This window comes from Equus przewalskii, chromosome 31, assembly GCF_037783145.1.
Source record: "Equus przewalskii isolate Varuska chromosome 31, EquPr2, whole genome shotgun sequence".
Classification (NCBI taxonomy): Eukaryota; Metazoa; Chordata; class Mammalia; order Perissodactyla; family Equidae; genus Equus; species Equus przewalskii.
Genome location: NC_091861.1, coordinates 9829206 through 9854582, shown reverse-complemented (window position 1 = coordinate 9854582; position 25377 = coordinate 9829206). Strand labels below are relative to the sequence as shown.

Here is a 25377-nt window from a genome sequence, read left to right as displayed (position 1 = left end):
AGGTCAAGCATCTCGACCTTCTGCATGAGGAACTGAGGTCCAGGGAGGGCAATAACTCGTCTAAGTGCACAGCCAGCTAGCGGCAGAGGCGGGTTTTAAAGCCAGGCAATGGCTGGTTGCAAAAGCCCATGTTCTCCCACAATATTGCCATGCCTCTGGGGGGAATACACTGGGACCCGGGCCATACCAGGGGAGGGGATTAGGGTGGAGGTGGGGGACCTTGGAGGGAGCAAAGGAACGGGAGAAGCCCCTGGACCCAACAGGCTGTGGCCCGTGGGCCTTTGCATTTGACTCCTGCTGTGCAGCCAGGGGCAAAACACTTCTGCAGGAGGAGAAGGCAGTCTTGTCTGGGTGCCAGCTGCTGGGATGGGGCTAATTAGGTGGGAAAGATTAAAGATCCCACATCAGCAAATCACAACCTTGCAATTAAAAAAAGCTGCACACAAGTGAAGTGTGAAGACGCCCTGTGACTTCTGCAGTGCTTATGACGGGAGCCAGTCAGCCAGAAAACTGCTGCTCTGCAGGCCCTTCTGTAAACACCTGGGCTGGCTCCATGGAACACCCTCCGGGGCTCAACTGCACGCCCCTGACCATGGTCCTGAAGGCGCCTCCTTCTCCCAGAGCAGGGAGCACCGCCGTTCAGGATGGGTCTCTCGCACACCACACCTCTAGGGCCCCAAGTCACACTACGCCTGGTGCACTCTCATGCCTACTAATTCCTGTGGTGGCGTGAGAAAGATTGATCTCGTTCACATCCAGAGGACCTCCCGGGACTTTTGAACCAAAAGAGTCTGAATCACGACATGCTTGGGATACCCTGGTGATTCCTTCTTGCCACATAAACTCACTATAATGAAAAAGAATCCCAGGAAATAGTATTTGTGGGTGAGACTCTGATGTGGCCACAAACTAAAAGGATTGAGGGGAGAGTCCAGGTGACTCGGTGAGACATTGTCTGATGCTGCCCTTAAGCAGGCATTTCCTTCTCACTTGCCGCTGTTCTTAGAACAAGGTTGACACCATATCTGGACGTATATGGCACCTGTGTTACCTGTCTCCCAGGCGCAGGGGACAGGAAACGCATCCCTGTACTGGTTCACAGGTGACGGGGTGGCATGCTGCTGCTCCCTCATTTCCAGAACATTTTCTGGAAGGAGGCAAGGCCAGGCCCCAGAGACATCCCTGCACACCTCTTCCCACCTACTTGCCTGATGGTCTCTGATGCACACCCTCCATGGAGCGGGCATGGGAAGGAGGATGGGTGTGGGTATGGAGAAGAGCCGAGACCTGGCCTGACAGAGATCCTGGGAAGGCTGCCTGGGGGAGGCTGTCCACGGTGGACCCTGGATCCCCGCATGCCCATCTAGCTGCCCATGCCATCTGTCCCTGGGTGGGCCAGGTGGCATTTAAGCACCAATCTAGCTCCTTTTATGGGGCTTGCAGTACAAAGTTGTGCCAGGGACAGGTAAGGCCATCACTAAACAAAGTTATAATTACTAAACACTGTTACCCACATGCTCAGCACGTTGTTGCTGCTGCTGGCGCCACTGCCTGGGGTGCCAGGCTGGGCAAGTTACTTCCTTGAGGTTCAAGTTCTATTCTACACTTTATCTCCATCACCCATGACCCCTGTCACTGCCCCTCCTCTGTCCTCCAACTCCACTCCACTATTAAAGTCACGCTTCAAACTGTCATTTTCTTTTAAATTTTTAATCAGTCTATGTCAAGAAAAAACAAGATTTGATAAGCCTCCAGCTCTCGCTGCTCTGTCAGCAGAGCAATTTTATGGATCAGAGTTTTGTTTCCATTTGTCTAAAACCCAGAGGAGGGAGGGAATCAACGCCACAGATCAACATGTATTTGAAGAGACATTTGGGGACTCGGGAAATTTTTTTATCCATCATTTTCTGAGGAACACCACCCACTGGGTACCAGGAGATAGCACAGAAGGAATGCAAGACTGGCAGGCAGGAGGGGCAGCCCCAGGCCCCCAGAGCGGAAGGGGAGAGCTGCCTTGGGCCTGGGAGGCCAGCCTGTGGACTGTGCAGGACAAAAGAAAAGGAAAAAAGAAATCCAACCTCATACTTTATTTGGAGGAGGAATGTGTTTACAGAAACAATTTTTGTTTTGGAAAATAAAATATGGCTGAGTTTGGGAGTGGAAGCAACAATCATAAGAGTTGACTGGAGAGGGGCTCATGACTCGAAGATAAATCGTTAAGTGGAATCTTTTTAAGACGCCCAAACGAAACATTACCTTGGTTACCTTCTCCACCATAAGATGTATCTGAACACATTCTGACCATGTGTCAAGTCACAAGATTTATCCAACGCCACGGATCCATGGGCTAGAACATGACTACAAATACGGACAACATTTCACCAAAGGACAGCACGGAGCGCACGAACTCTACTTTTAGAAGTTTCCAGAAAGCAGAGTCTGCCTGAGTCTTTCCTTTCTCACTGGAACCGCCACATCTGCTTTAGTTTTGCTTTGAGTAGAGCTGTCCAGATCAAGGAAGGTTGTCCAAAGGCCGCATGAGAACCCTCCCTCTGGGAGCCTGCAGGGGGCGCTCTGCCACTCTTCCAGCAGCTCCACGTGGACTTCCCATGGAGGCTGATCCATCCGAATTTGAAGTCCAGAGACAGTGGGAGGCAGATTTTAGAAGCAAATTTACATAATGTGACATGCTTTCAGAGGAGGCAGGTGGTAGTCAGAACCTAAGCCAACGGGACGTGGGATTTGATGGCATGTGCGTAGAATTGTCCTACGTTCCACAGCACGAGACACACTGAACACCTTCACCCAGGACGGCACAGGGGTCCTCCTGCATCCCTTTGTTCCCCACTGGTCTTGGGGAGTCCTCCAGTCTCATTTAGAAGCACTGCCACCGCAGTTCGTCAGCCTCGCTGTCGAGTCCGAGATGTACGATGTGAGTCACCGTCCCCATGGAGATACTTAGAAAACTTCCCCCATCCCCCTAAGTCCTGTCCTTCTGTGGCCTCACTCCAAGGTGAAAGGGTCTCATCCCCAGAGGGGCAGTAGAGTCATTGGGACTTTGCCTGGTTACGGATCTTCTTCCATTAGAGGGATCTCTGTAAGAAAGGAGATGAGATGGGTATTTCCTTAGGACACCGAAAATGATCTGGAATTACGTGCTTTCTCAAAATACCTACAGTTCCTGAAGTCAGTGAGAAGAAGGAGATGTTAAGTTCCACGTATCAGTTAATAATCAAATAAACCAACTCTGCCGTACATCTATTTGCTGGAATGTCTTATACCCAGCTCATAAAAAACAAAATAGATTTTAACCATGTGCCTTAAGGGTCATACAAGCCAAAAGGTTACCAATGCACGCACAGAGAGACAGCACGGTACTGCAGGAGAGGAACTCCACCGGGAACCAGGAGCCCCCTGTTTCTGCATCATTACTGCCATTTACAGACGACACAAGCTGGAATCGGTGCTCTGGTTTTAAAGCGGTGCTGGTGCCCCCTCCCCCAGGAAATAGAGCCCTAATTAGTGTGATGCATTTTTCCTACTTTACCATGAGCTGCAATCTGCCTTTTCTTGTGACAGACACACATACATCTTTTACTTCACGCTTGGCAAAAAATAACCTGTATGTCCCTCAAATTTCTGTGGGGCTGGGCTCTAGCACACGCATCCGGGTCTTTCTTTTAGCTGGCGTGTGTTATCCTGTTCCTAAGCATCACTTTGAGAAGCCCAGCCCATTATGAGATAAAGAAGGAAAATAGCCTGGATCGCACAGATGCTATGAAAGCCAAGGACTGCCTGCCGCAGCCTTTCCAGTCTGGACGGCTCGGTGCCCTTTTGTGCCTCCTGAAATTCCCATTAATGGGCTCACCACTTGTGAGATGATGATCATTCCTTCCCATAATTGGCCTTGCCCACGGCTTTCACATGCAGAGAGAGCAAGAAGCAATTTAAGCTGAGTGAGAGGGAAGCATTGATTTGGCTGTGTGCAGGGGCGCAGGGGGACATACACAGCAAGAGGCCGGCTTGAAGGCACTGGATGCTGAGTGTGGAGGTGTATGCAAGGGTGGCTCAGGCCCTGGGGAGATCACTCACCATCTGCAATGTCGATGCCCGGGCTGGTGGATGCCACCTCCTCTGCTGTGCTGGCAACTGTGTCTGGGTTGTCGGAAGCAGGGCGGGTGCCCCCTTGGCACATGGGAGGCGAATACAGACTCTGAAGCAGCTCAGAGGAGCCCGAGACACTGTCACAGGTTTCTGACTCCCCTGGGCCCATGTCCGTGTCCCCTGAGCCAGGGTATGCTGGGGGGCTCTGGTCGTCCTCAGGTAAGGGGCAGCCCTGGCCCACGGAGGCCAGGTACCCAGGGCCTAAGGCACTCAAGCCGCCACTCACAGCCTCGTCGTAGGACGGGAGCATGACGGGCACCCCGTCCACCACCACAAAGTCAGGGTCGCTGCTGGAACTCCTAGGAGGCCCCCTGTGCAAAGGAAAGCAGTGCCAACAGGTCAGAGTGACACCACCCCAGGCTGAGGCCACCACGGCTCCTCCGTGCAGCGGGCCTCTGGGCCCTGCGAGGATGTGGTGCAGAAGCAGCAGCCTCTGGCTTGGCAACAGTGCCGTTCACCACGGCCACACTTGGAGAGCAGAAGTTTTCCTCTCCTCACTGCCCCGGGCCCCCTGCCTCTCCCCTCCTGCTCTTCCCTGCTGCCTCTGTGCTCCACAACTTCCTCATGCTCCCTTCCTCCCGCATTTGACCCCTGGGCTTGGCCTTATGGCCATGAACTCATGGGCAGGGGGACCATATGGTCCCTTCCAACAGAACATTCTATGTGCCTCTGCAGCGTCCCTCAGGAAGATTCTTGAAAACGGAATAGAATTGTTAAAAGTATAGAGAACTGCGGACCCTAAGTGCCTACAAAGAAAGGTTAGACCCTGTGCCTTTTATGCTTCTGTTTTGTTTTCTGCTATAGTATAAAAATCGCTAATTTTTAGTTAAGAGAGGAAAGCAACAGGAAAAAAAAAAAAGAAAGCTCTGAGCACCATCTCACTACCTGGTTCAAGTTACGTGGCCTCCCCTCCACCTCTCGACCCAGCATCAGTTGAACCGAAGCTGTGCCTGTGTTGCCTGGAGCAAGGGCTCTGGGGGTGGCACATACATGGTCTGTTCTCTCTGCAGACATCTCCTCACGTGGGCACGCACGCAGCTCCTGGCCTTGTCCCTTTGCATCTCGTCACCCTGCACGTTCAGCGCTGTGGATCTGAGCCCAGGCAGCGTCTGATGCCAAAGCGCAAGGTGAGCTCCATCCGACGGCCTCTATGGCCTCTTGCTGCTCGTGGCCCCCTAGACAAACCTGGAGTAGCCACTAATAAGTGGCCAGTGGAATTTGGTTTCTTTTTTCCTCTGCGGGGAACTGGTGCAGAGTCATGCAGCCAGAAGGTAAATCAGGAAGAGAGACAACCCAGCTGGGTGGGCAGGACCTGAACCCCTGAGCGCTGGTGGCAGGGCCTCTAAAGCCCAAGGAAATGGAACATCTGGACCTGTCATTTGAGTGGGGGGCGGGAAGGATTGGGCTGCACTGTCTCTATCACTCAAGGGACAGTGTCAAGTCCACTCACTTTTGGGAGCGCCCTGCTTAGAGATTATGGCAATGGGTTCTTATTCCACCATTCTTAAGGCTACCCATGGAGGGAGGGAGATGGCAGGGCCCACGGTCCCTGAAGGCAGGAGGCAGGAAGGTAAGAGCTTGAGTAAGGCTCCGCTCCCCCAAACAGCTGCTTGTCAGTGTACCCCTGACAAGCTGAGTCCCCTTCCTTCCTGGCCTCCCCCCCGATGGTCTCATGCTGCCTCCTTCTTCACGGAGGACCTCCTGCCTCCTCACTGCCTTTCCCCCAAAGTTGTCTACGCCAGGGCAGCCAGCTGCCCCTCTGTTCTCCATTTCTCACTCAACAGTGGCCCAGGCCGTGGGTCCCACGGTCCAGTAGCTCCCCCATGTCCCAGCCATGACCCTCAGCTCCCCCAGACAGAGCCACCGAGCATCTCCCCAGCGCCTACTCTTGTGGGAAATGGAGAAAAAAAATCCATTCCGGGCTTGCCCTTGAGAATCTTATGTATTTGAATAGATGACACCGATTTTTCCAAAACAACTAGAGAATCATTTAAGATAAAAATACTCGAGGGATTAAAAAAAAAATCAAGTGAAAGAGTTTTGGGGAATATTTTGAAAACATCTTAATACTGGAAAGTTTCCTTCCAAGCACATGTAGAAAAATAGCTCTCTGGGCCATTTTAAAGCACTCCAGTGTGCCGCAAATCACAACCTGTGGCTTAGCCTTCTTGTTGTCATCCTCAGGCCTTCTTTAGATACCGTAATTGCACAATGCTAGAACACGGTCCTTGATGAATAAATAATGATGGTGAGGACCAAGACAGCAGATGGCAGCTTTGAGAGGAGAGAAGGTTCCGGCAACCTCAGCAAGGGCTTGGCTACGGTGCCAGGATGGCATTGACACACTCTGGGCCTGGTGAGGATGCAGGCGCCTCCCGCATGCAGCACCCTTTCGTGGCTGGGAGAGTGGGGTGCATGTCAGGTTGTGGGGCCCCTGCAGCCAGGCAGGGGAGCATGGCTAAGTGAGGTGAGGCCATCCTGGAGGGCAGGAGGTCAAGGGGAAGGTAGGTAGATTCTATCTCCAGAAACTGCCAGCTTCCTCACTCCCTGCCTGGCTGGGAGGTGGGAGAGACACAACTGGATTGTCCAGGAGGGAAGAGAGAGAAGAAGGAGTGGTTAACTCCAGGAGCCCCCTTTTCCACTTAGCAACATTCTCTTTTCCAGGGGGTTCTACCCATGGCCCTGGAACGAGACTGTCCCTGTGGGCAAGAATAAACACCCTTTCTGAAGCATGAGGTCCCAAAAGGAGAAGATTCTGAAATGGGCACAGGAATCCAACGGGTGCTTATGATTCTTCCTCTGTGAAAGGCGGCCGTGTCAGTGAGCCCTGGCTAGCATCCTGTGATGACTGGTGCCCTGCCCTCCTTTTCCCAATGGTCACAAACTCATCCCTTTGCTTTTCTAAACAACTTCTCCCTCCAGAAACAATGATCTACCAACAGCAGTGCCGAGTGGCTCTCCTTTGTTCCAAAGGGCGCTGGTGTAGCTTGTTCCGGACAAGCAGCCGGCGCTGGGAGGGGAAGGGCCACAGGCTGCTCTGTGTGCTCAGAGAGGTATTGGACAATCTCTTCCTTGGTGATGACGATGAGGAGGATGAAGATGCCAAGCCAAGCTTACTCGTGCAGCCGAGGAAGATGGAGAAGCGCGCTCGGCAGGTCCCACCCACACGCTCAGATCCACCTGTGAGGCGGCTTCTCCCTAGCCCTGTCCTGACTCCCCCATCCAGAATCCTCTTCTTCCTGAGGCTTCCCATCGCACACTGGGTCACACACCCTTGCTTTCTCCCTAATTAGCTCAGTGTATTTCTTATCCTCCCTGAGGACTGGAAGCTCCAAGGTATGTGACTTCAGGGCTTCACGCATAGACGGCGGGGAGAACGACGCCCCTGGGGGCGCAGTGCACAGCGTGCAGCCTGGACTCTGCTCCCCTCCCCGCATTCCCGCAATGCGTGCCCCGAGAATGGTCTATCCAGGGAAGGAGGGAGACAGGCTCACGGAGGGAGGGCAGAAAGAAGGAAATGAGGTCTGTCTCCAGCTTGGCGCTTTGGCCTCCCAGACCCTGAAACAGCCCAGCAAAGTGTTTTGAGCTCTCTCTCCCGTGCGCCCTTAGAACCTCAACTTTGCAGTCCTCAGGGGTCTGGCTCACCACCTTCTCTCTCTGCTGTGCACAGCGGCTGCATTTAGCCTGACCCGGGTGGCTGTGGGCCACCAAGGCTGCAGCACTGACCTTGGGGGAAAGTGGGCCTTGAACTTGGTCTGGAACATTCTGGCCAGGATGACGAGCAGCAGCACCAGCAGCACACTGGTGGCCGTGAACGCCACGATCTTCCACGTGGTCAGGAGGGTCTCGTGGGTGCCAGGCCACGTTTGCTCTGCCACAAGAGAGAACAAAGCAGTGCATGAGGCTCCCAGATTGAGATGGGCGCTGAGGTTCCCATGTGTCCCCGTTTGCTGGATTCATCTGGCCAATGAGCCGCTCACTGCGTGCCCCGGGCGCTGACCAAGTCGGCCTGTGTTACATCCCACCAAGATCCCAGAACACTAAAAACCTGTCTCCAGCATGGGCTCCGGCAGACTGAAGACAGACCCACATGTTCACACGCCAGACTGGGGTGAGCCTGACATGGGGCTAAATAATGTACCTGCAGCTCAGGCGGAGAGGGGTTTCCTCTCCCCTGGAGAAGTCTTGTTCTGAAATGGACCAAGAGCAGGGGGAGTGGGAAGTGGGCTAAAGCCCTGTGTGAGTGTTCTGGAATAGACCATCGGTTGGGATGAAGAAGAGACAGAAGGGTGTCTGCCAAGTAAGGGGCGGCACGGGCAGACCCTTCCAGAATAGATTCCTGTCCTTTTGACACAAGCCACCTATCTCTTAGACTTCGTCCCTGTTGCTGCCACCTCCTCCCCTGCCCTCATCCTGCTCAGAAGCCGCCCCCTTAGACCCTCTCTGCCCTCCTCCAGTGCTAGCTAACGTGACCATTTTTGGACCTCCAGATGCACCGTGTCCACACACGCTTCCCCCACATGCAGTGTGCAGGGAAAAGTGTGCAGCCATCCCCACTGCTTGGCCACAGGCACACGGGGCGGGTAGGCAGGACCAGGGAGGGCAGGAGACGGTGGGCGGGTATGCGCTGGTGCCCAGGTCTCCGTCACGTGGTCACTACCCTGGTGCTCTGAGACCAGTAGCGAGGCTGGTATGCTAGTAATTGGTTACTAACTACAAAGCCCTGAAGCTTGCAAGTGGCCTAGATTTTTATAAATGAGATCAGGTCTCACCCATAATAATATAGTTTGTATTCTACTACCTTAAGTAGAAGAGAAAGGTAGAGTCAGGCAATGCTTGGGTCACACCCATGGGCCTGTGTCCTTGTCAGTGGAAGGGGATGGGGTTGGAAGAAGACAGTGTGCAGAGGCTGGAGCTCAATCCATGGGTGCTAGGGGGATGGGGACCCTGTTCGGAGGGTCTGCACTTTAACCTGGGAACAGACAGGTTAATGCTCCTGACCCTCTGAACAGGGCCTGGAATCATCAGCCACGTGCATCCACAAAGATGAGATCCTAACACCGTGTGTGGGGGAGGAGGGATGGAGCCCAGGACACAGCCAGCGGCCACTGTGTGCCCTCCGAGCCTGGCCCGTGCGGGGAGGGCAAGGTGCTCGACGCGCTCACCTGACTTGATGCAGTAGACCTGATAGGAAGGAAACCACTCCCCGTACTGGCAGGTGATGTACTTGTAGTCACTGGTGAGGCTGTAGCCGGGGTCGCAGTAGAACTCTACCACGGTTCCATGGTTGTAGCGATCGCAAGGCCGCGGGTGGCAGATGAAATCGCCGTGGCTCACCATCGGAGGCAGCGGGCACACTTGGGCAGTGGGGAGAATAAGAGTTTCAGAATCATATGCTTACCCTGCGCGAAGCTCCCGGCACAGAAATCGGGCTGGGAGAACACAGTACTTAGAGGCGTGCGTCCACGTTAATCGCCAGCCTCGTGAGTTGTCCCTGAGACGGCCTTCTATGTTTCTGTGAGAGGTCAAACGGAAGCCGGCTGTAATACTCTGAGCACGTGCTGCTACCACGTGGCATTGTAAAGGACATCATAAAAGAGAGGCTCCTTTTACGCTGCAAAGAGCATGCCTATTTAACAGACAGTATTCAGCTACTCTATTAATAATGCATGCTATTATGTGCCAGGCAACCTAGTAAATAAAATTAAGATATTTATGGACAAAATCTTTACTGAAAGGAACAGCTATCCCAAGTCTGTAGTAATCCGGGACTGGCCAAATCCTTGGGTGTCCCTACCCTGATCCCTGATGGGGTTTGGCCGATGACAGAGATGCAGAACTTCTGCTGGCTCTGTGTGCAGGCCCAGGCCATAGCCTCCCGCTCCCGGGGGCCCAGATCAGTGGGGAGTGGGCAGCGGGTGCAAGGAGGAGCCCTGGGTCCTACGCTTGGTTCTGCCACCAACGCTCTGTGACCTCATGCAGGTCACTTAACCAATTTAATCCTTGATTTTCTTCTCTGTAAAATGGAAGCTTATTCTTTTCTTTTCCTTTTTTTTGGTGAGGAAGATCAGCCCCAAGCCAACATCTGTGCCAATCTTCCTCTACCTTGTATGTGAGTCACTGCCACAGCATGGCTGACCAGTGGTGTAAGTCCACGCCAGGGATTTGAAGCCATGAACCTGGGCTGCCAAAGCAGAGTGCGCTGAACCCAACCATTACACCATGGGGCAGGCCCTGGAAGCTTACTCCACCCTCAAGGATATTTTATGGTTTTTCTGACCCTAATATTCGATGATTTTAGGGGAAGAAAAAGGTTGTTTTCAGATTCCTTTCTTGAGCCTGCACCCTGGGTCATAAGGTAAGAGCAGTTCCATCTCTGTGTCCAGAAAGACAGCCCTGGAAATTGGGGCTTGTCCATCTCATGCCACAAAGAGCTCTATTTCCTGGAAGACTCAGGACTGCCACTGCCACTGAAGCATTCTTCAAGAAACAATCAAAGCACAAACTCTACCGAGGCCAGCTCAACCCCACATCTGTGGGAACCACAAAGAACTCCAACCAAAACAAAGAGTTAACTTTTGAGCTCCTCCCCAGGGGTACCCAAAACCCCAGCCCATGGAGAAACACAGGCACCCTCACAGCTCACTCACAACGACCACTGGAAGGCCACAGAAAGCGTGTCAGGAGTTCTGGCTGGCAGCAATGTGTGCCCACTTAGGCCAGATAGCCACATGGGTCCCCCCACTCAGCAGGACCACCCAACGGAGGCTCTTCACAGACACTCTCTCTAATCCTACAAATGACACGGCAGTGAAGATCCTGTCAGCTCTTTTCAGAGATGGGGAAACAGAAGCTCAGAGAATTCAAGTTCTCTTCTCTAGAGGAGAAGGTGGGAGCTCAGGCTTGCCCGAGGCAGGCCTGGGTGTGAGTTCTGGCTCAACTCCTCACCAGCTGAGTGACCCTGACCAAGAGGCTTCTCACCTCTGAGCTTCAGTGTCCTCATGTGTCAAACTGGAGTGGCTGGGGGTTGGGCCGAAGGAAGCTGGCAGGGGCTCAGTTCAGAGCTGCCATCAGCTAAGTGGGCAGCCAGGGACAGCCGGGACCTGAGTAGCTAAAGAGAGGGACCTAAATGTGATTGCTTACAGGGGTGATGGAACAGCTGATGGGGGCAATGAGGCCCCCTGATTAGCAGTGGCAGGAAGCCCCTATCACCCTTGGACAAGCAGGATGGAGGAGTCCCAGTTGCTGGGATCCCAGCAGAAGCTGGAACCACACAGCTGACTGTTGTGGAGGCTGGAGCCCAAGGAAACTCAGACACTGCTGGAGACGCCCCAGAGCAGAGAGGCTCAGGGCGAAATGCCCCAGTTTCTCCACCTGTCCACCTTCAGGCTCCCTCTGGACGAAGCCAGCGGAGAGTCAGCCAGCCAGGGGACGTGGGGAATGTGGCCTGCAGTGGGCAGCACAGGGGAAGTTCCAGGAAGGGGTCTGAGGCCCACAGGCCCAGTGTGTGCTCCAGGAAGGGTGGCTGTCAGGTGACTGCGTTCGGGTCCCCTGGCAGGGAACACTGGCAGAGTCAGGACTGGAGCTCTTTTAAGGCCGAGGCACTTACTGCCACCCCAGGGCATCTCCCATCCTGGCAGACGCCCTCCACAGAGCCGCCCAGGGCCATGGTGTCCTAGCACCTGATGCATTTCCAGTTCCACCAACTGGGGCTCTGGTCAAATCTGCTACTTCCGGGGTGTTCTGTGAGCATTTCCAGTAGGTGAGCAAGGTGGCAGGAGAAGAGAGGGAAGGGAGGAAGGCTGGCGAGGAGGAGAGAGAGAGAAAAAGGCACTGGCAACATTCAGCTGGTCCTGGCCTCACCAGGGAGGTGATGTTGCTTCCTACCTCCCCAGAGGCTCCTTTCTCTCGGAAGAACAGAGGGAAGGGAGAGTGTCTGGTGCTCCAGCACCCGCCTGCCCAGGAAAGGGAGCCACCAGGCTCTCAGGAGAAGAGTGAAGGTGGATGCAGAGTGGGGACAATTGTCTGCTGTATGGCCAGCCGAACAGTGACATCTGCCACCCCAGTGGCCTCCAGGGCTGCCAGCTCATGTGGCTTGGGGATGAGTGTGTGTATGTGGGGGGGTGTCCCTCTCCTCTGTACCTCCCGTGGGTGCTGCCCCAGAGCTCACAGGAGGCCGGACCTTCCCTGGGAGAGGAGGCCCTTTCCGTGGCCAAGGTCATAGAGAGCAGGGGGCTCTCCTTCTAGCAGGCCCTCCCAACAAGTCCCCAGGGTCCCTGTAGGATTAGAAAATCACCAGAACGTTTGCAAGGCCCAGAAAACATCATGCGAGGTCGGAAGAGGCCCTGTAAATAAATGCAAGTTTGCTATCAGCAGCAACTTCCCTCACTTGGCCTGGAGGATAAAGGACTGTTCAAATCATGGCATCAACCCCGAGGCAAATGGTCCAGGATGTGCTGAAGAATGACTGGACCGTGCGGACCAATCACTTAACAGGGGAGAGGGAGGTGGCACTGCGTGTGCACACAGGCCCGGGCTGCGGGTCCCCAAACGTATGTGCCAATCCCAGCTCTAAACTGATGAGCCATGGGGTGTTCACAGCTTGTTTAACTTCTTGGGGTTGTGGCGTCCCCATCCGTGTAAGGAGAGAAACAATTCCTAGGGTCATTTTGAGGATTAGAAGGTGGATGTAAAGTACGTACCACAACCGTCCGGAACACAGCAGGCACTTAATAAATAACAGTAGTTAGGGTCACTGGTGCCCACACTTGAAGGAGTTCCCGTGTGGGGGCTCCACCAGCACCTCCTGCCATTACAATACCTGGGCTGCGCCAGGCCTGCCCCACACATCCCAAAAGAGGATCTGGATGCCTCTCCTCCATACGTTTTCTCGGAGGCCAGATAAAAACCGCTCATCGTAGACCTTTAATTCGGAGACTGTCATAATCGGCTGCTAAAGGAGATGCCTTTTCCCCCTAAGTGGAAACATTTGTCTTCACACCTTTCAGGGTATCTAGTGATTGTACCTGGCCAACCATTAGCTTGGCTGCAAGGAAACCCCTGTGCGTCCCGGTCGGGGCAGGGGTAGGAGTGGCCTTAACTTGGAAGGAAGCCACAAGTGTTGTTAATTATAAACCAGGGAAGCTTACTTAAAAATAACAATAGGAGAGCCATCCCTGATGGCTTAGCAGTTAAAGTCCCATGTGCTCTGCTTCGGTGACCCAGGTTCAGTTCCCCGGTGTGGAATCAAGCACTCAACTGTCAGTAGCCATGCTGTGGTGGTGGCTCACATAGAAGGACCAGAAGAACTTACTACTATACACAACTATCTACTGGGGCTTCTGGAGGGGAAGAAAAAACGAAGGAAGATTGGCACAGATGTTAGTGTAGGGCAAATCTTCCTCTGCAAAAAAAAAAGAAAGAAAGAAAGAAATGATTGTTTATTAAAAAAAAAAATAAGGAGTGCCCAAGGCTCAGAGGACTTCCAGCTCTCACCACAGCCTCTCACTGTGGGTTAAACTGAGTTCCGCTCTCTCTCTCCTTTCTGTGCCTTCCCTGAGAAGCAGACAGGTCTACACAGACAGGATGACATGCTCCAACATACAGACGCCTCTTGCCCGTAGCAGACAGCCACTTAACATCGGCCATGAGGCTAGCATTGGAAGTAACCTATGGGTTCCTCGAACTTCCGGTTGGTCAGAGCTAATTGCTTAGAACTGTCTTAGGGTCAGCGGGTGACTCAGCTCCCAGCAGTTGCTAGTTCTCAGCAAAATAATACCCGTGACAACCCGTGGGTGGCACGAATAGATTCTTCTGCAACTCTATTTTTTTTTAACATTTCTCACAACTTAGAAATTATTAGCAACAGTTGTGGGTTTTGTGAGGCATGGAGTCTGGACACTGGATGGTTATGGGCAGAATCCATGTGATGCTCTGCAGAGACTCAGCCAGAAACGGATCCTAATCCCTGTCCACCTCTGCTCCTCGCTTCGTGACGGAGGGGTATGGTTCCTTCTCGATTAGCAGGAAAACTCCTACCCAACCAAACAGCCGCAGAGTATAGTTTTCTCCATCTGTAGTGTCTCATGGGCTAGACTAGGGGGAGGGCAGAGGCGGGGGAACCTCAGTCCGCCCTGGGCTGGCCTGAGCTGGGGCTGGAAATGCCAGGTGACTGTGGTTTCCCCAAATAAGCCTTCCCTCCTGTCCAGCCTCCTCTCCTCTCGGGCAGCCCCTCCCTCTCCTGCTGAGCATCCTTCCTCACCCCGCTTGTGGCTCTTTCCACCGATTCACATTTCATTCCAGCATGAACACCAACTTCACAGCAAGCTCTCCTGCACGACCTGGGCGTGACCTTGGCATTCCTGGGCAGTCTGGACGTTTTCTACGCCTTGTACTTGCACAAAGCCATAAACTCTTTGAAAGTAGGGGCTGTGTCTTTTAAATTTGTATAACTCCTATGGCAGCCAGCACTACTCTTGACAAACGTTTGTTATGTGAGTGAATGAAAACTTCAAAGTCTGCACAATAAACCAGAGGACCCCCCCACCCCACCCCCGCAACCCCTCCCCCAGGGGCAACGAGCTGCAATTTTCAAGCAGCTTCTGGTCCCATTCTTTAATGGGAGAAGGAAAAGTCGAGACGCGATAATAGCTTTATGAAAACTTCTTCACCACATGAGCACAACACAAAGATTTGCGTGCATTTATGGATGTCCTAGGGAAGGGAGATGGGGCTTTGCCAGCCCCACCCGTGAGACGGACACTGAAATAAAGAGGTCAACGCTCCTGGCACGTTCACAGTTGGCTTCTTCCCAGGATGCACCCAGGGGTGTGCAGATCCCAGTGCCATGGGGAATCTGATACAAACGACATGTTAAATTCGCACATCCTTCATTGCACGCGGACGACACTTAACAGAGATGTGGTGGCGCCAGTTCAGGAAAAGGTTAAGTGTCGGGTGAGGAGGGGATTCAACACAATGTAAAAATAAAACACAGGAGCCACCAATCTGAGGTGCGGAAAATAAAGAGCAGGGAAAAGATGCTCAGGTCTTCCTCTGGAAAATAGTGTAAAAATGGAAACATAAGAAAATTCTATTCCTCTCGATTGGAAAAACCCATAAAGGCTTTTCCAGGTGCTATTGACGTTTCACAGACCCGGACCAGTGATGGCTGTGGACAGCAGCCTCCTGGGCGGGCCTCGGCCGACCTCAGACTTAGGGACAAGGGCTGGCCCAGCTGTTCCGTGCTGGACCGCTGCTCACACAACTCCGATTGCGAAGCGACTGCCATCGCGGATAAAATACAGGGGTACCTTCCCGAGCCCCGGAAACTTGTTCTTTAGTCTTCCTGAGGGAAGACCGCCCCACCACCTCCCTTTTCCAAGGGCAGCCCACAGAGGTGGGGGCAATGAGACTCCTTTCTTAATATTACGCAGCATCTCAAGGAACCCAGGAGAAGCGAGGGTGAGGTGTGAGGCCGCAGCGCCTCTCGCCAGGGCTGCAGTGGCGATCTGGGCAGGCAGCGGTTCCCTGTGTGGACTGTCCAGTGCACCATGGGGTTTAACATCTCCAGCCTGCCCAGGAAATACTGGCAGCACCTCCCAGTCATCGGAACAACCCCAAACGCTCCCAGATGTTCCTAATGCCCCTAGAATCACTCCTTGGAACCTCTCCGTGCGCCTCACCTTCAGCTCTGGCCCCAGGCCCGGCCCCGCCCACCCAGCTGGCAGGACGCCCAGCGGAGACTGCAGAGGCACATGGGGCAGGGTTTGAGCCCAGCTCTGCCCTCACTGGCTAGTTAGCTCCCCTTGTCCCTCAGCCTCCTCATCTGTCAAATGGGGACAATAATACCCACCAGCTAGAGCTGTTGTGAGGATTGCCTGAGCCAAGGGTACTGAGTCAGGGGGCTTGCTAAGGCGGCTGATACCAGGTACTACTACTGCCTGCTTTGTTTTCCGGGGGGGGGGACCCACGCGCCCCATCCCCACCCACAGGTGAAGCTGCTCTGGGGAGTGAGGGCAGGGGAAAGGGTTTGCCCAGTGCCTGGGATCCCCGAATTCCTCTTGGTCCACCTCCGGCCTGGGCAAGGTGTCCACCCTGCGGAGTCCTGCTCATGAGGGATGTGCCCCAAGGAGGATTTCCTCCCTGTCCCCCAGCAAGAACGTGGTCCAGTTGGGTGTGAGAGATGAGAGAGTGTCCCCCTGGCCAGATGTCCCCTGTGAGGGGCAGCCCAGCTGATGGCTCATTACTGGAGCACACTGGCTCTGTGGTCATTCCTCCACGGGGACACCAAAGGACCTTCTCTGGACATGGCTGCTGCCTCGCTTTCAGGAGGCCTGTGATGCTCACACGCCTAATGGGCCTCCCACCTCACCCTCTGCAATCCTGGCTGGCTTCTTCTGGGAGGTGGACCACACCATCCTCTCCACAGATGGAGCTTCCCCAAGACTCAGTCAACTTGCCTCCTTCTGTCCTAACAGGGACACAGAGATGCTTTCTCCCACCCAAGTCACCACTTCCGTCTCTCCAGCCTGTGATCATTTCTGCAGGTGACTCCTGGCCTCTCCCAGTGAGTTCTGTTCATGACATGGGAGACGGATGGCTTGGAGGGCCCCAGGGGCAGGCAGCAAGTGCCACCTTGTGTTTGGGGGGTGTTGGAAGCAGAAGCCCATGCTGTCCCCACCACCAGGGTGTGGTTGGAGCATTTTCACTTGCTTACAGGCAAATACATCTCACACGGCTTCCTGCTTGTCCTTCCGTCCACCAGGCCCCCAGGCCACCGTCTGAGCTCAGGGAAGCTCAACTAATCCTATTGCTGAAGTGAAATGAAGCTGGAAAGAAAGCCTGATGCATTCCTAAGTGGAAAAAAATGATCCTTTGGCCATCTCTTCCTGTTTTGAGTTATCAGCCCTACGGCACCTGCTTTGGCATGGAGAAGGGAACCGATTAGACTGGGATGGCTGTGTTTAGACCCTCTGAAAGAAGAGCCTCTTGTCCGGTATACTGATCTTACTCCTTCACTCATTTCTTAAATGGTTTATTTAACAAATATGTTTTGGACAATCACTGAAGCTAGATCCTACATTGTCTCTATCCTCAGGGGGCTTACTAAAGACAGATGATAAATAAGCAAAAAATGAGTATTTAGATGGCTGAACAAGCCTTCTCCTGTATCTGCTGAACAAAATATCAGTATCTCACTCTTACACACACAAGAGGTGGGATAGGGCAACCAGGCACCCCGCCTCCCAGGGAGGCAGGGAAGCCACCTGGGACCAAAAGGAGCCTGATGTTCTTGTATTTTATGCACTATAAGACCCAAAATGTATCCTGGAATTGGCAGGGGTGGAGGTAACCAGGGGTGGAAGGGCTTACAAATGCAAGGCCAGGCCACCGTGCTTCTCCTGCAATGGAGATGGGCCAGAGAACAGGTGTCATGTGCACGTGGAGAAACTGAGGACTCCCCAGACACAAGAGGAGGCCAGGAAAGGTAAGAGGTGGGCCTTGAATAGGACAAGTATGAGGAGGTGAAAGGTGCCAGTACAGGTAGGGAGCAAAGGACAAGAAGAAAAAAGGAACAGGGAGAGAGAGGTCCTGGGTGGAAGAGACTCCATCACGAGAGGACAGGTCCTTGTGGGGATGTCCTTGAGGTCTTGGCCCCTCATGTGGATAATGCAGGGTTCCTGTGATGGTTAATTTTATGTGTCAGCTGGACTGGGCTAAGGGATGCCCAGATAGCTGGTAAGACAGTCTTTTTGGGCGGGTCTGTGAGGATGTTTCTGGAAGAGATTAGCATTTGAATCAGTAGACTGAGTAAAGATGGCCCTCACCAATGCATGTGGACATCGTTCAACCCGTTGAGGACCTAAACAGAATAAAAAGGCAGAGGAAGGGTGAATTTGCTCTCTGCTTGAGCTGGGATGTCCATCTTCTCCTGCCTTGAGCCCTGGCCCTCCTGGTTCTCAGGCCTTCAGACTCGGACTGAATTACCCCACTGGCTTTCCTAGGTCTCCAGCTTGCAGATAGTATCTTGTGGGACTTCTTGGCCTCATAGTCACATGAGCCAATTCCAATAACAAATACCCTCTTTTATAACACCTATCTGTCCATCTATAGATGGTTCTACTGGTTCTGTTTCTCTGAAGAACTTGGAATAACACAGTCTTCCCCTGAGTCTCCAGCCCCACCCTGATGCTACAGATCGGATTCTACGGCTGGAACTGGAGGTAGAAACTGCTCAAGCCTCGCTGGAGGTTCGGGGTTGTTTCCTGACAGAGGGTGGAAAGGAGGTGCTCTCACTCTCCGCTCCCCCAAATCATAGGCATAGCCAGGCACCGGAAGCACCTTCAACAGGGACTATGAGTAATCAGAGAGAGCTGGGAGAAATTACCCACTGGCTAAGCAATTGACTGATTTCAAGATCAGGAACTGTTCATGTTACATCTGATCACAAGTTCTCTTTGCCACGAATGGAGACCACCAGGAGGCAGAGAAGAAATGTAACACTGTCGGGTGTGCATGTGTAAGAATCAAATTTAGAAGAGCTGTTCAAGGAAGGCCCCTAGGGAGGTGGCATTTAAACTGAAACCTAGAGCAGAACCATTCACAGCGGGTCCGTAGACCAGCACTGGTGCGCCAACGGTTTGCTACGAATCCATACAAAATAAATTGAGAAATCAAGAGTAGCCGTTCAGAAATTTTTGTAGCAATGTGGCTTTGTCACAACATCAAAGAGTGTTTTTGATTCCTATTTATCGAAATGCAGTTTTACTACTGTTGAATCTAATAACTAAAAGTGGGACTTGTATTGTGTCTTTGTCTTTTTGTTTTATTTTTTCTATAACCCATCTTTATTGAACATTATACAGTTATTAGTCTGTAATATATCGGAAAACAAAAACAAAACCACTGGTTCTTTCACTAAAGATAAATGAGAAGCACTGATATTTCTCATAAATCAATACATGGTGCATAAAGACTAGGAAGGAGCCGGTCAAGGGAAGAGTTGGGAAGAACATCCCAGGCAGAGGCACGACACGTGTGAAGGCAAGTTTGAGGCATGAAGAGAGGCTGGGATGGCGGCCAAAGAGAGGGGAGATGGTGGACAGGTAGCTGGGACAGTGTGCTGGTAGCTCCATGGGCCCCATGGCAAGAAGTTGGGATTTATCATAAGTGTAAGGGACACTGTGAAGAGCAGGCATAGACATATTTTTAAAAGACAGCTCTAGCTGTACTCTGGAGAACAGACTATTGGGGAGCAGGATGGAAGTGGTGAGGCTGTTAGGAGGCTGCTGCCATGACCAGGTGAGAGAGAAAGGTGGCTTGGACCAGAAGAGTGGCAGCCAACATCATGAGAAATAGAGTGATAGGACATATTTTAGAATTTTCTAATTCTGTTTCTACAATAGGATTTGTTGACGAATAGAATTTGGGGTCCAAGAGAAGAATCAAGGCTGACCCCAAGATTTCTGACATTAGCACCTGGGTATATGGAGGTGCCATTCACCACATAAGGTTTTGTTTTGTTTGTTTGTGCAAAGGGAGTGGCACTAAGAGTTTGGGTTTGCATTGGTTATGTTGGAGCTGCCAGTGAGAGTCATCCAAGGGTCAATCAGGCAGCTGGAGAAAGTTCTAACTTGGGTGAGTTAGAACTCAGGAGTCATGAGCATGGAGATAATACTTAAAACCACCAGACTGGATGAATCCACCTAAGGAGAGAGGGTAGAGAAAAAAAGAGGAGGGGTCCCCATCCAAACGCCGGAAATCAGTTAGGGGCAACAGAGACCGGGATGCATCACTGAGGCTGCAAGAGGAAACTGCTTTGAGGAGGAGGGAGTGGTACCTAGAAGGCTGAGAAAGATGGGAACAGAAGAGTGGCCCTTGGATTCGGCCACATGGAAGTCACCGGTGACCTTGACGAAAGTAATTTCCGTAGTGTGGTGGGTGGAAGGCATTTGGGAGTGAGTTGAGTGAACGGGGTGGGAACTGTAGAGGACTCATTAGAGAAGTCTGCTGAAGGGAACCAGTGAATGGGGCCACTGGAGGGCCGGGGGGATCTTGCCCACCCTGCAGGAGCTCTAGACCTTGTTTACAAGTTATACCATCACGCATCGCTTAACGACGGGGATATGTTCTGCTAAATGTGTCGTCAGACGATATCGTCCTTGTGCGAACATCATAGAGTGCACTTACACAAACCTAGATGGTATAGCCTCCTGCACACCTAGGCGCTATGGTAGTAATCTCATGGGACCACCATCATATACGCAGTCCATCCTTGACTGAAAGGTCCTTTTGTGGCGCACGACTGTATACGGGAGCTGTCCAACATGGAGGACAAGACTGGTGATGCAGGGTGGGAGGAGGAACAGAAGGAGGGAAGTCATCAAGAAGGTGAAAGGAGATGTGATCATATGCACACCAGTGGACAGACTGGCCTTTGATGGGAGCAGGAGTGAGCCGAAGGGAAGAAGAGCAGGACACAGGTACGAGTGGACCTGAAGCCAGGGCGGTGGAGAGATGGGCAAGTTGCCGTCTGAAGGCTCCCACTTTCTGAATGAACTTGAGGTGAGGCCATTGCTTGGCAGTGGCCGTGGGAGAGGGGGCAGCTTAGAGTTGAAAATTGTATATCACTTTTCACAGTCCTTAATCCAATTACATAGTTCACTATGTGCAAAAGGGGAAAATGAGGTTTAAAAATAGTCTATGTGTCTTGTGACTATTCACACAAATTATCTTAGGGGGACAGAAGAATCTAGAACATAATAACCTATAGCATCTAATTTTTTTTTTACTCCTCCTGAGCCATGAGCCTAGGTGCTCTGATCGGATATTTTCATTCTGACTCTTTCAAAGGTTTACGCAGCCCCCAGGATGTTCCTCAAGTAGGGCTACCCCACGGGGCTGGTGGTGGAGGCTGCGGGCTGCTCACCACCATCCTGTTCCCATCTTCTTCCTGGCACCGAGCTGTCTGCATTGTCCCTCTAAGTTCTAGTCAATGGAATGTCAACAGAAGTGATAAATACTACTTCTAGGCCTGATCCATGAAACTCTTCCAAACTTCTGCCTCACTAGAATGGAGATGACCCCCCAAGGGGACCTTAGAAGCTGCATCTTGAAGACAGCAGAGCCTCCGCTGGCCCCTGAACGACTGGGTGGAGAAGAGACCCTGGCTGACCCACATTCACTAATATCGCTGTGTGAAAATAAACTCCTATTTTGTCTGAGCCGTGATACATTTTTAGGAACCTTCTTAGAGCAGTGTTCTACCATTAACCATGAGGAACAGCGAAGCACTCCCTCTCCTGCTGTTTGCTGCTATGATGACCAGCACCCCCCTCCCTGCCATATCAATGCTGCAGTTGAAGAGTGACTTAATGACTTAAGTCAGTGGTCCCTCAACCTTGCCTGCACATTAGCATCACCTGGGGAGCTTTGCCTAATTGGTCTGGGTGGGCTGGGCAGGTCTTCAAGGCCCCCCAGCTGGGGAGTCAGAGTTGCGAGCACTGCCTCAGGCCGTTGCAATAAAGAGCTGGAAAAAAGGAAACCCTCTCCATTCTCCCTCCACCTGCTGGGATGCATGGCTTACAAAATTCAGTGGAGTCAGTGTGAGAATTAAACGGCCATGGTATCTGGTCTGGGTCTTCACCTTCTACCAGACCCTTGTTTTGACCCCATGGATCATCGGTTTTGGGATCAGCTGGGAGCTTGTTAGAAATGCATAGTCTCAAAGCACACCCCAGACCTACTGAACCAGCAGCTTCATTTTAGCAAGATTCCCAGGTGATTCATATGCACAGGACAGTTTGGGAAATGCTGCCCCAGACCATGAGAAAAGCTTTCAGCTGAGCTCAGTGGTGATGGGGAGGGAAAGCTCTCTCTTAATGCCAGAATCTGGACCTCAGCTGGCCTGCAGGAGCCTGGAGAAACCAGGATTCTGAGTATGGAGTACGAGGGCATCATCCCAACAGAGCCCAGCATGTTGTCTGAGCCGTCCTCATAGGAACCAGGAGCACAGCCGCTGCTCTCTACATGGACAGAACCACCCAAACCTCTGCCTTCAGGAGTTTTGCTGGCTCCTAATAATCAAAACTGCCATTGTGCCAGCTGTCACCAGTCCAGTCTAAGTTTGGGTAACGATTCCAGGAAGCTGAATGGAACCCTCCAGTTCAAAGTTATAGCCGTTTCCAAGACTACGTCCGAAACTTTGCTCTTAGCTCAGGGAAAATCAATAAACATTATACAGCGTATTACATTTTCCACTTATTCTGCTGTAACAACACGGAAGGTCAATAAACGTGTCCACCCAAGGAAGCAAACGATGACGAGTCTGGGGCTTTGTTTATTCCTGGCTGGCTGGAGCCCGGTGTTTACTGGCTCAGAGATGTGCTGACAGATCAAATTTAAGATCGATATTACCCAGCAGCCCCAAGGGAGGGACTCTAATCTGCCTTCCACCTCGGAGTCACCACATGAGGGTGTCCCTGAAGATATACAGAAGGCATCTGATGACAACTGTGCAACTTCAGCGCCAAAAAAGAAAAATATGGCTTCACATAAGAAATCTGAAGCGAGCCTGGTTCGAGAGACACGATGAAGCCAGGGAGGAGTGGGGGGGGGGGGTGCAGGGAGCACAGGTGAAGCCGTGATTTACCCCCACGGCCTTTTGCGGCAAGGAAAGGCTGTGCTAGAATCAAAAGCTGACACGTGTTTCTGGGATCTGATTAGGCTGCTCCTCTTTCTTTGCAGTGGCTGGAGCACCAACGGCTCAGTCGAGAACAGCCTTAGTCGCCACAAGGTGAAAATGAATCACGAGACATCTGTGGTGTCAGGGTCCTGGTGTCTGTGAACATTTTACAAAAGAGGATTCCCCTGCAGCTGGAATGCCTGAGGGTTCTTGGGGCAGCTTAAGTTTTTAACAGGGAGAGAAATCAGGGGCACAAGGTTAAAAAGGAGTGTGTGTCCCACGCGTTTACACAGAAAGCCCACAGGTAAGGGTGTACCTGGAGCAGGTCCTTTCTGCCTCTCTGCGACCAGCAGCCCTTCCACCATCAGCCTCGCTGGAGTTAAACTGCCAGTGATCCCGGCAATTTTTAAGCTCTCCCTGCACAAGCAGGACCAAGTGCCCCCAAAGTGCCACACTGATAAATGTAAATTAATATATTGAGTTGTACGAACTTCAAATTTTTCTCCCATAATTTTTTTCTTAAATTTTGGTGCCTTCTCTTGTCTCTTGTCTATTGGAAAATCCTAGCAGATGAAATAAATTGTTGAGTACATAGTTCATAATAGTGGGAAGGAACTGGGCACACTTTGTTCCTAGCTGTATTGAGTGTGCGCGTGCGTGTGGGCATGCACACTTATGGGTATGGTTCTATATTACACATAGGAAAGAAATAGCAAAAGGGCTTCTAAGATTTATGCAGTATTTCTTAGTGTTCAGTACAAAAAAAAAGTATGCTATTCTGTGAAAAGTACCATGCTTTTCTGACTTCTGAGCAAATTTGAGAACTGCTGGCTTAGAAGTCATGGACAGTGAAGAGAGAGTTAGAAAGGGAAAAATCAGCTGGGAGAACAGAACAGCAGCAAGTGTGAGAGCGAGAGTGTGAGAAAGTCGGAGAAGATGTAACATATTACCGGATTAATGGAAGACCCCACGGTCAGCTTCACACAGCGCAAAGTGCACTTTCTTGGGCTCAAATCCTGGCTCACACATTTTGTAGCTGTGTGACCTTGGGCATTTTACTTAACCTCTTTCTGAGCCAGTTTTAGTTTCCATCATCTGTCAAACATGAATACCTACATGTCAGGGCTTTCGTAAAAATTAGAAATAATATCTGAAAATCAGCAAGCACAGTGCCTGGCACAGAAGAAGGTGCTCGTTAACAGAGACAGTTATTATTATTATTGGCTATATTGTGAGCCAATGAGATAAAAACGCATGCAGTAATTACAATACAACTTTTAACAAGCGCCTACAGCGAGGGCAGTGAACATGCACTAGCTCACTGGATCCTAACAACAATTTTGCAGAGCTTGTTGAAGGATTGTTATTGCCTCATCCATGCAGATAAGGGAATCGAGGCTCAGAAAGGTGATGTTACTTGCCCAAGGTCAGCTAGCAAATAAATAGCAGAGCTGGGATGTCACCTTAAGTGAAGCTTACTCTGAAGCTGGGCTCCTTCACTGAGTCTTGCCATGGGGTTTGAAGTGAGAACAGGGGAAAGCAAGTGTAGGCCACTCAAGGGCCAGAGGCGCAAGCGACGACTTCATCTGCTAAGATGTGGGTCTGCACAGTGGGCTCAGAGTTTGGAAAAGCCTTGGGGCCTCCAGAGATAGAAGAAAGGCCAGATGGAGGAATGCTGATGGACTCAGAGGAGTGTTCTCATTGGCTCAGTGGACATAAGCAAGGTACTGTGTCCTGGGCCAAAGGAGAGGTTAGCTCACAAAAGGGCTGTGGCCAACTGGGGTTTGGGAAGCTTTGAAAACAGTCCTTTAAACCTGGAAGCAAGAGGCAGAGAGAAGACAGAAGGGGCATCTTCTTCTTCTCAAGCCAAGGCAGGGAGAGCATGTGGTGTGGGTTGAATACGTCCCCAAGAAGACATGTTGAAGTCCTAACCCCTGGCACCTTTAAATGTGACCTTATTTGGAAATCAGGTGTACTGCAGATGTAATCAGGTTAAGATGAGGTCATATTACAGTAAGGTGGGCCCTTAATCCAACACGACTTTGGTCCAACATCAATCCAATGGTGTCCTTATAAGAGGAGAAGAGATACACAGAGGGAAGGCAGGCACGTGAAGACACAGACACACAGGGAGACAAAGAACACCATGTGACAACAGAGGCAGAGATCAGAATGGTGTAGCTACAAGCCAAGGAGTGCTGAGGTCACCCCTAGAAGCTAGGAAGAGGCAAGAAAAGAGACTACTCAGTCTCCAAAGGAAGATGGGGCTGCCAACAACTTGAATCCAGACTTCTAGACTCCAGAACTGTGAGAACACAAATTCCCATTGTTTTAAGTCACTCTGTTTTTGGTACTTTTTACAGCAGCTCTAGGAAACTAATATAGCATGAGTCCATCCTTGGCCTGGCAGTGGGAGGCTGAGCTCTCAGGCCAGGTCCACGGGGAAGCAGCCAGCTGGAGCAGGAGGGTTTCCTGGCTAATGTCAGAATGTCTGCTTGAAATAACTAGACACCAAGATTTCCTCAAAG

The 25377-nt window shown here is 51.8% G+C and overlaps 1 protein-coding gene across 7 annotated transcripts in view; it reads right to left on the bottom strand.

The window, feature by feature from the left end:
- Window positions 1–2072: 2072 nt before the first annotated feature.
- Window positions 2073–25377, bottom strand: part of SUSD4 (sushi domain containing 4) — a 124133-nt gene continuing 100828 nt past the window's right edge. For all 7 annotated transcript variants that reach the window (XM_070602064.1, XM_070602067.1, XM_070602062.1 and 4 more), the window contains 4 exons: window positions 9330–9521; window positions 7891–8035; window positions 4093–4475; window positions 2073–3095 (listed from right to left, as the gene is read on the bottom strand). In XM_070602064.1, the coding sequence (XP_070458165.1) occupies window positions 3067–3095; window positions 4093–4475; window positions 7891–8035; window positions 9330–9521 (749 nt within the window). In that variant the 3' untranslated portion in view covers window positions 2073–3066. The remainder of the gene's footprint in view (window positions 3096–4092; window positions 4476–7890; window positions 8036–9329; window positions 9522–25377) is intronic.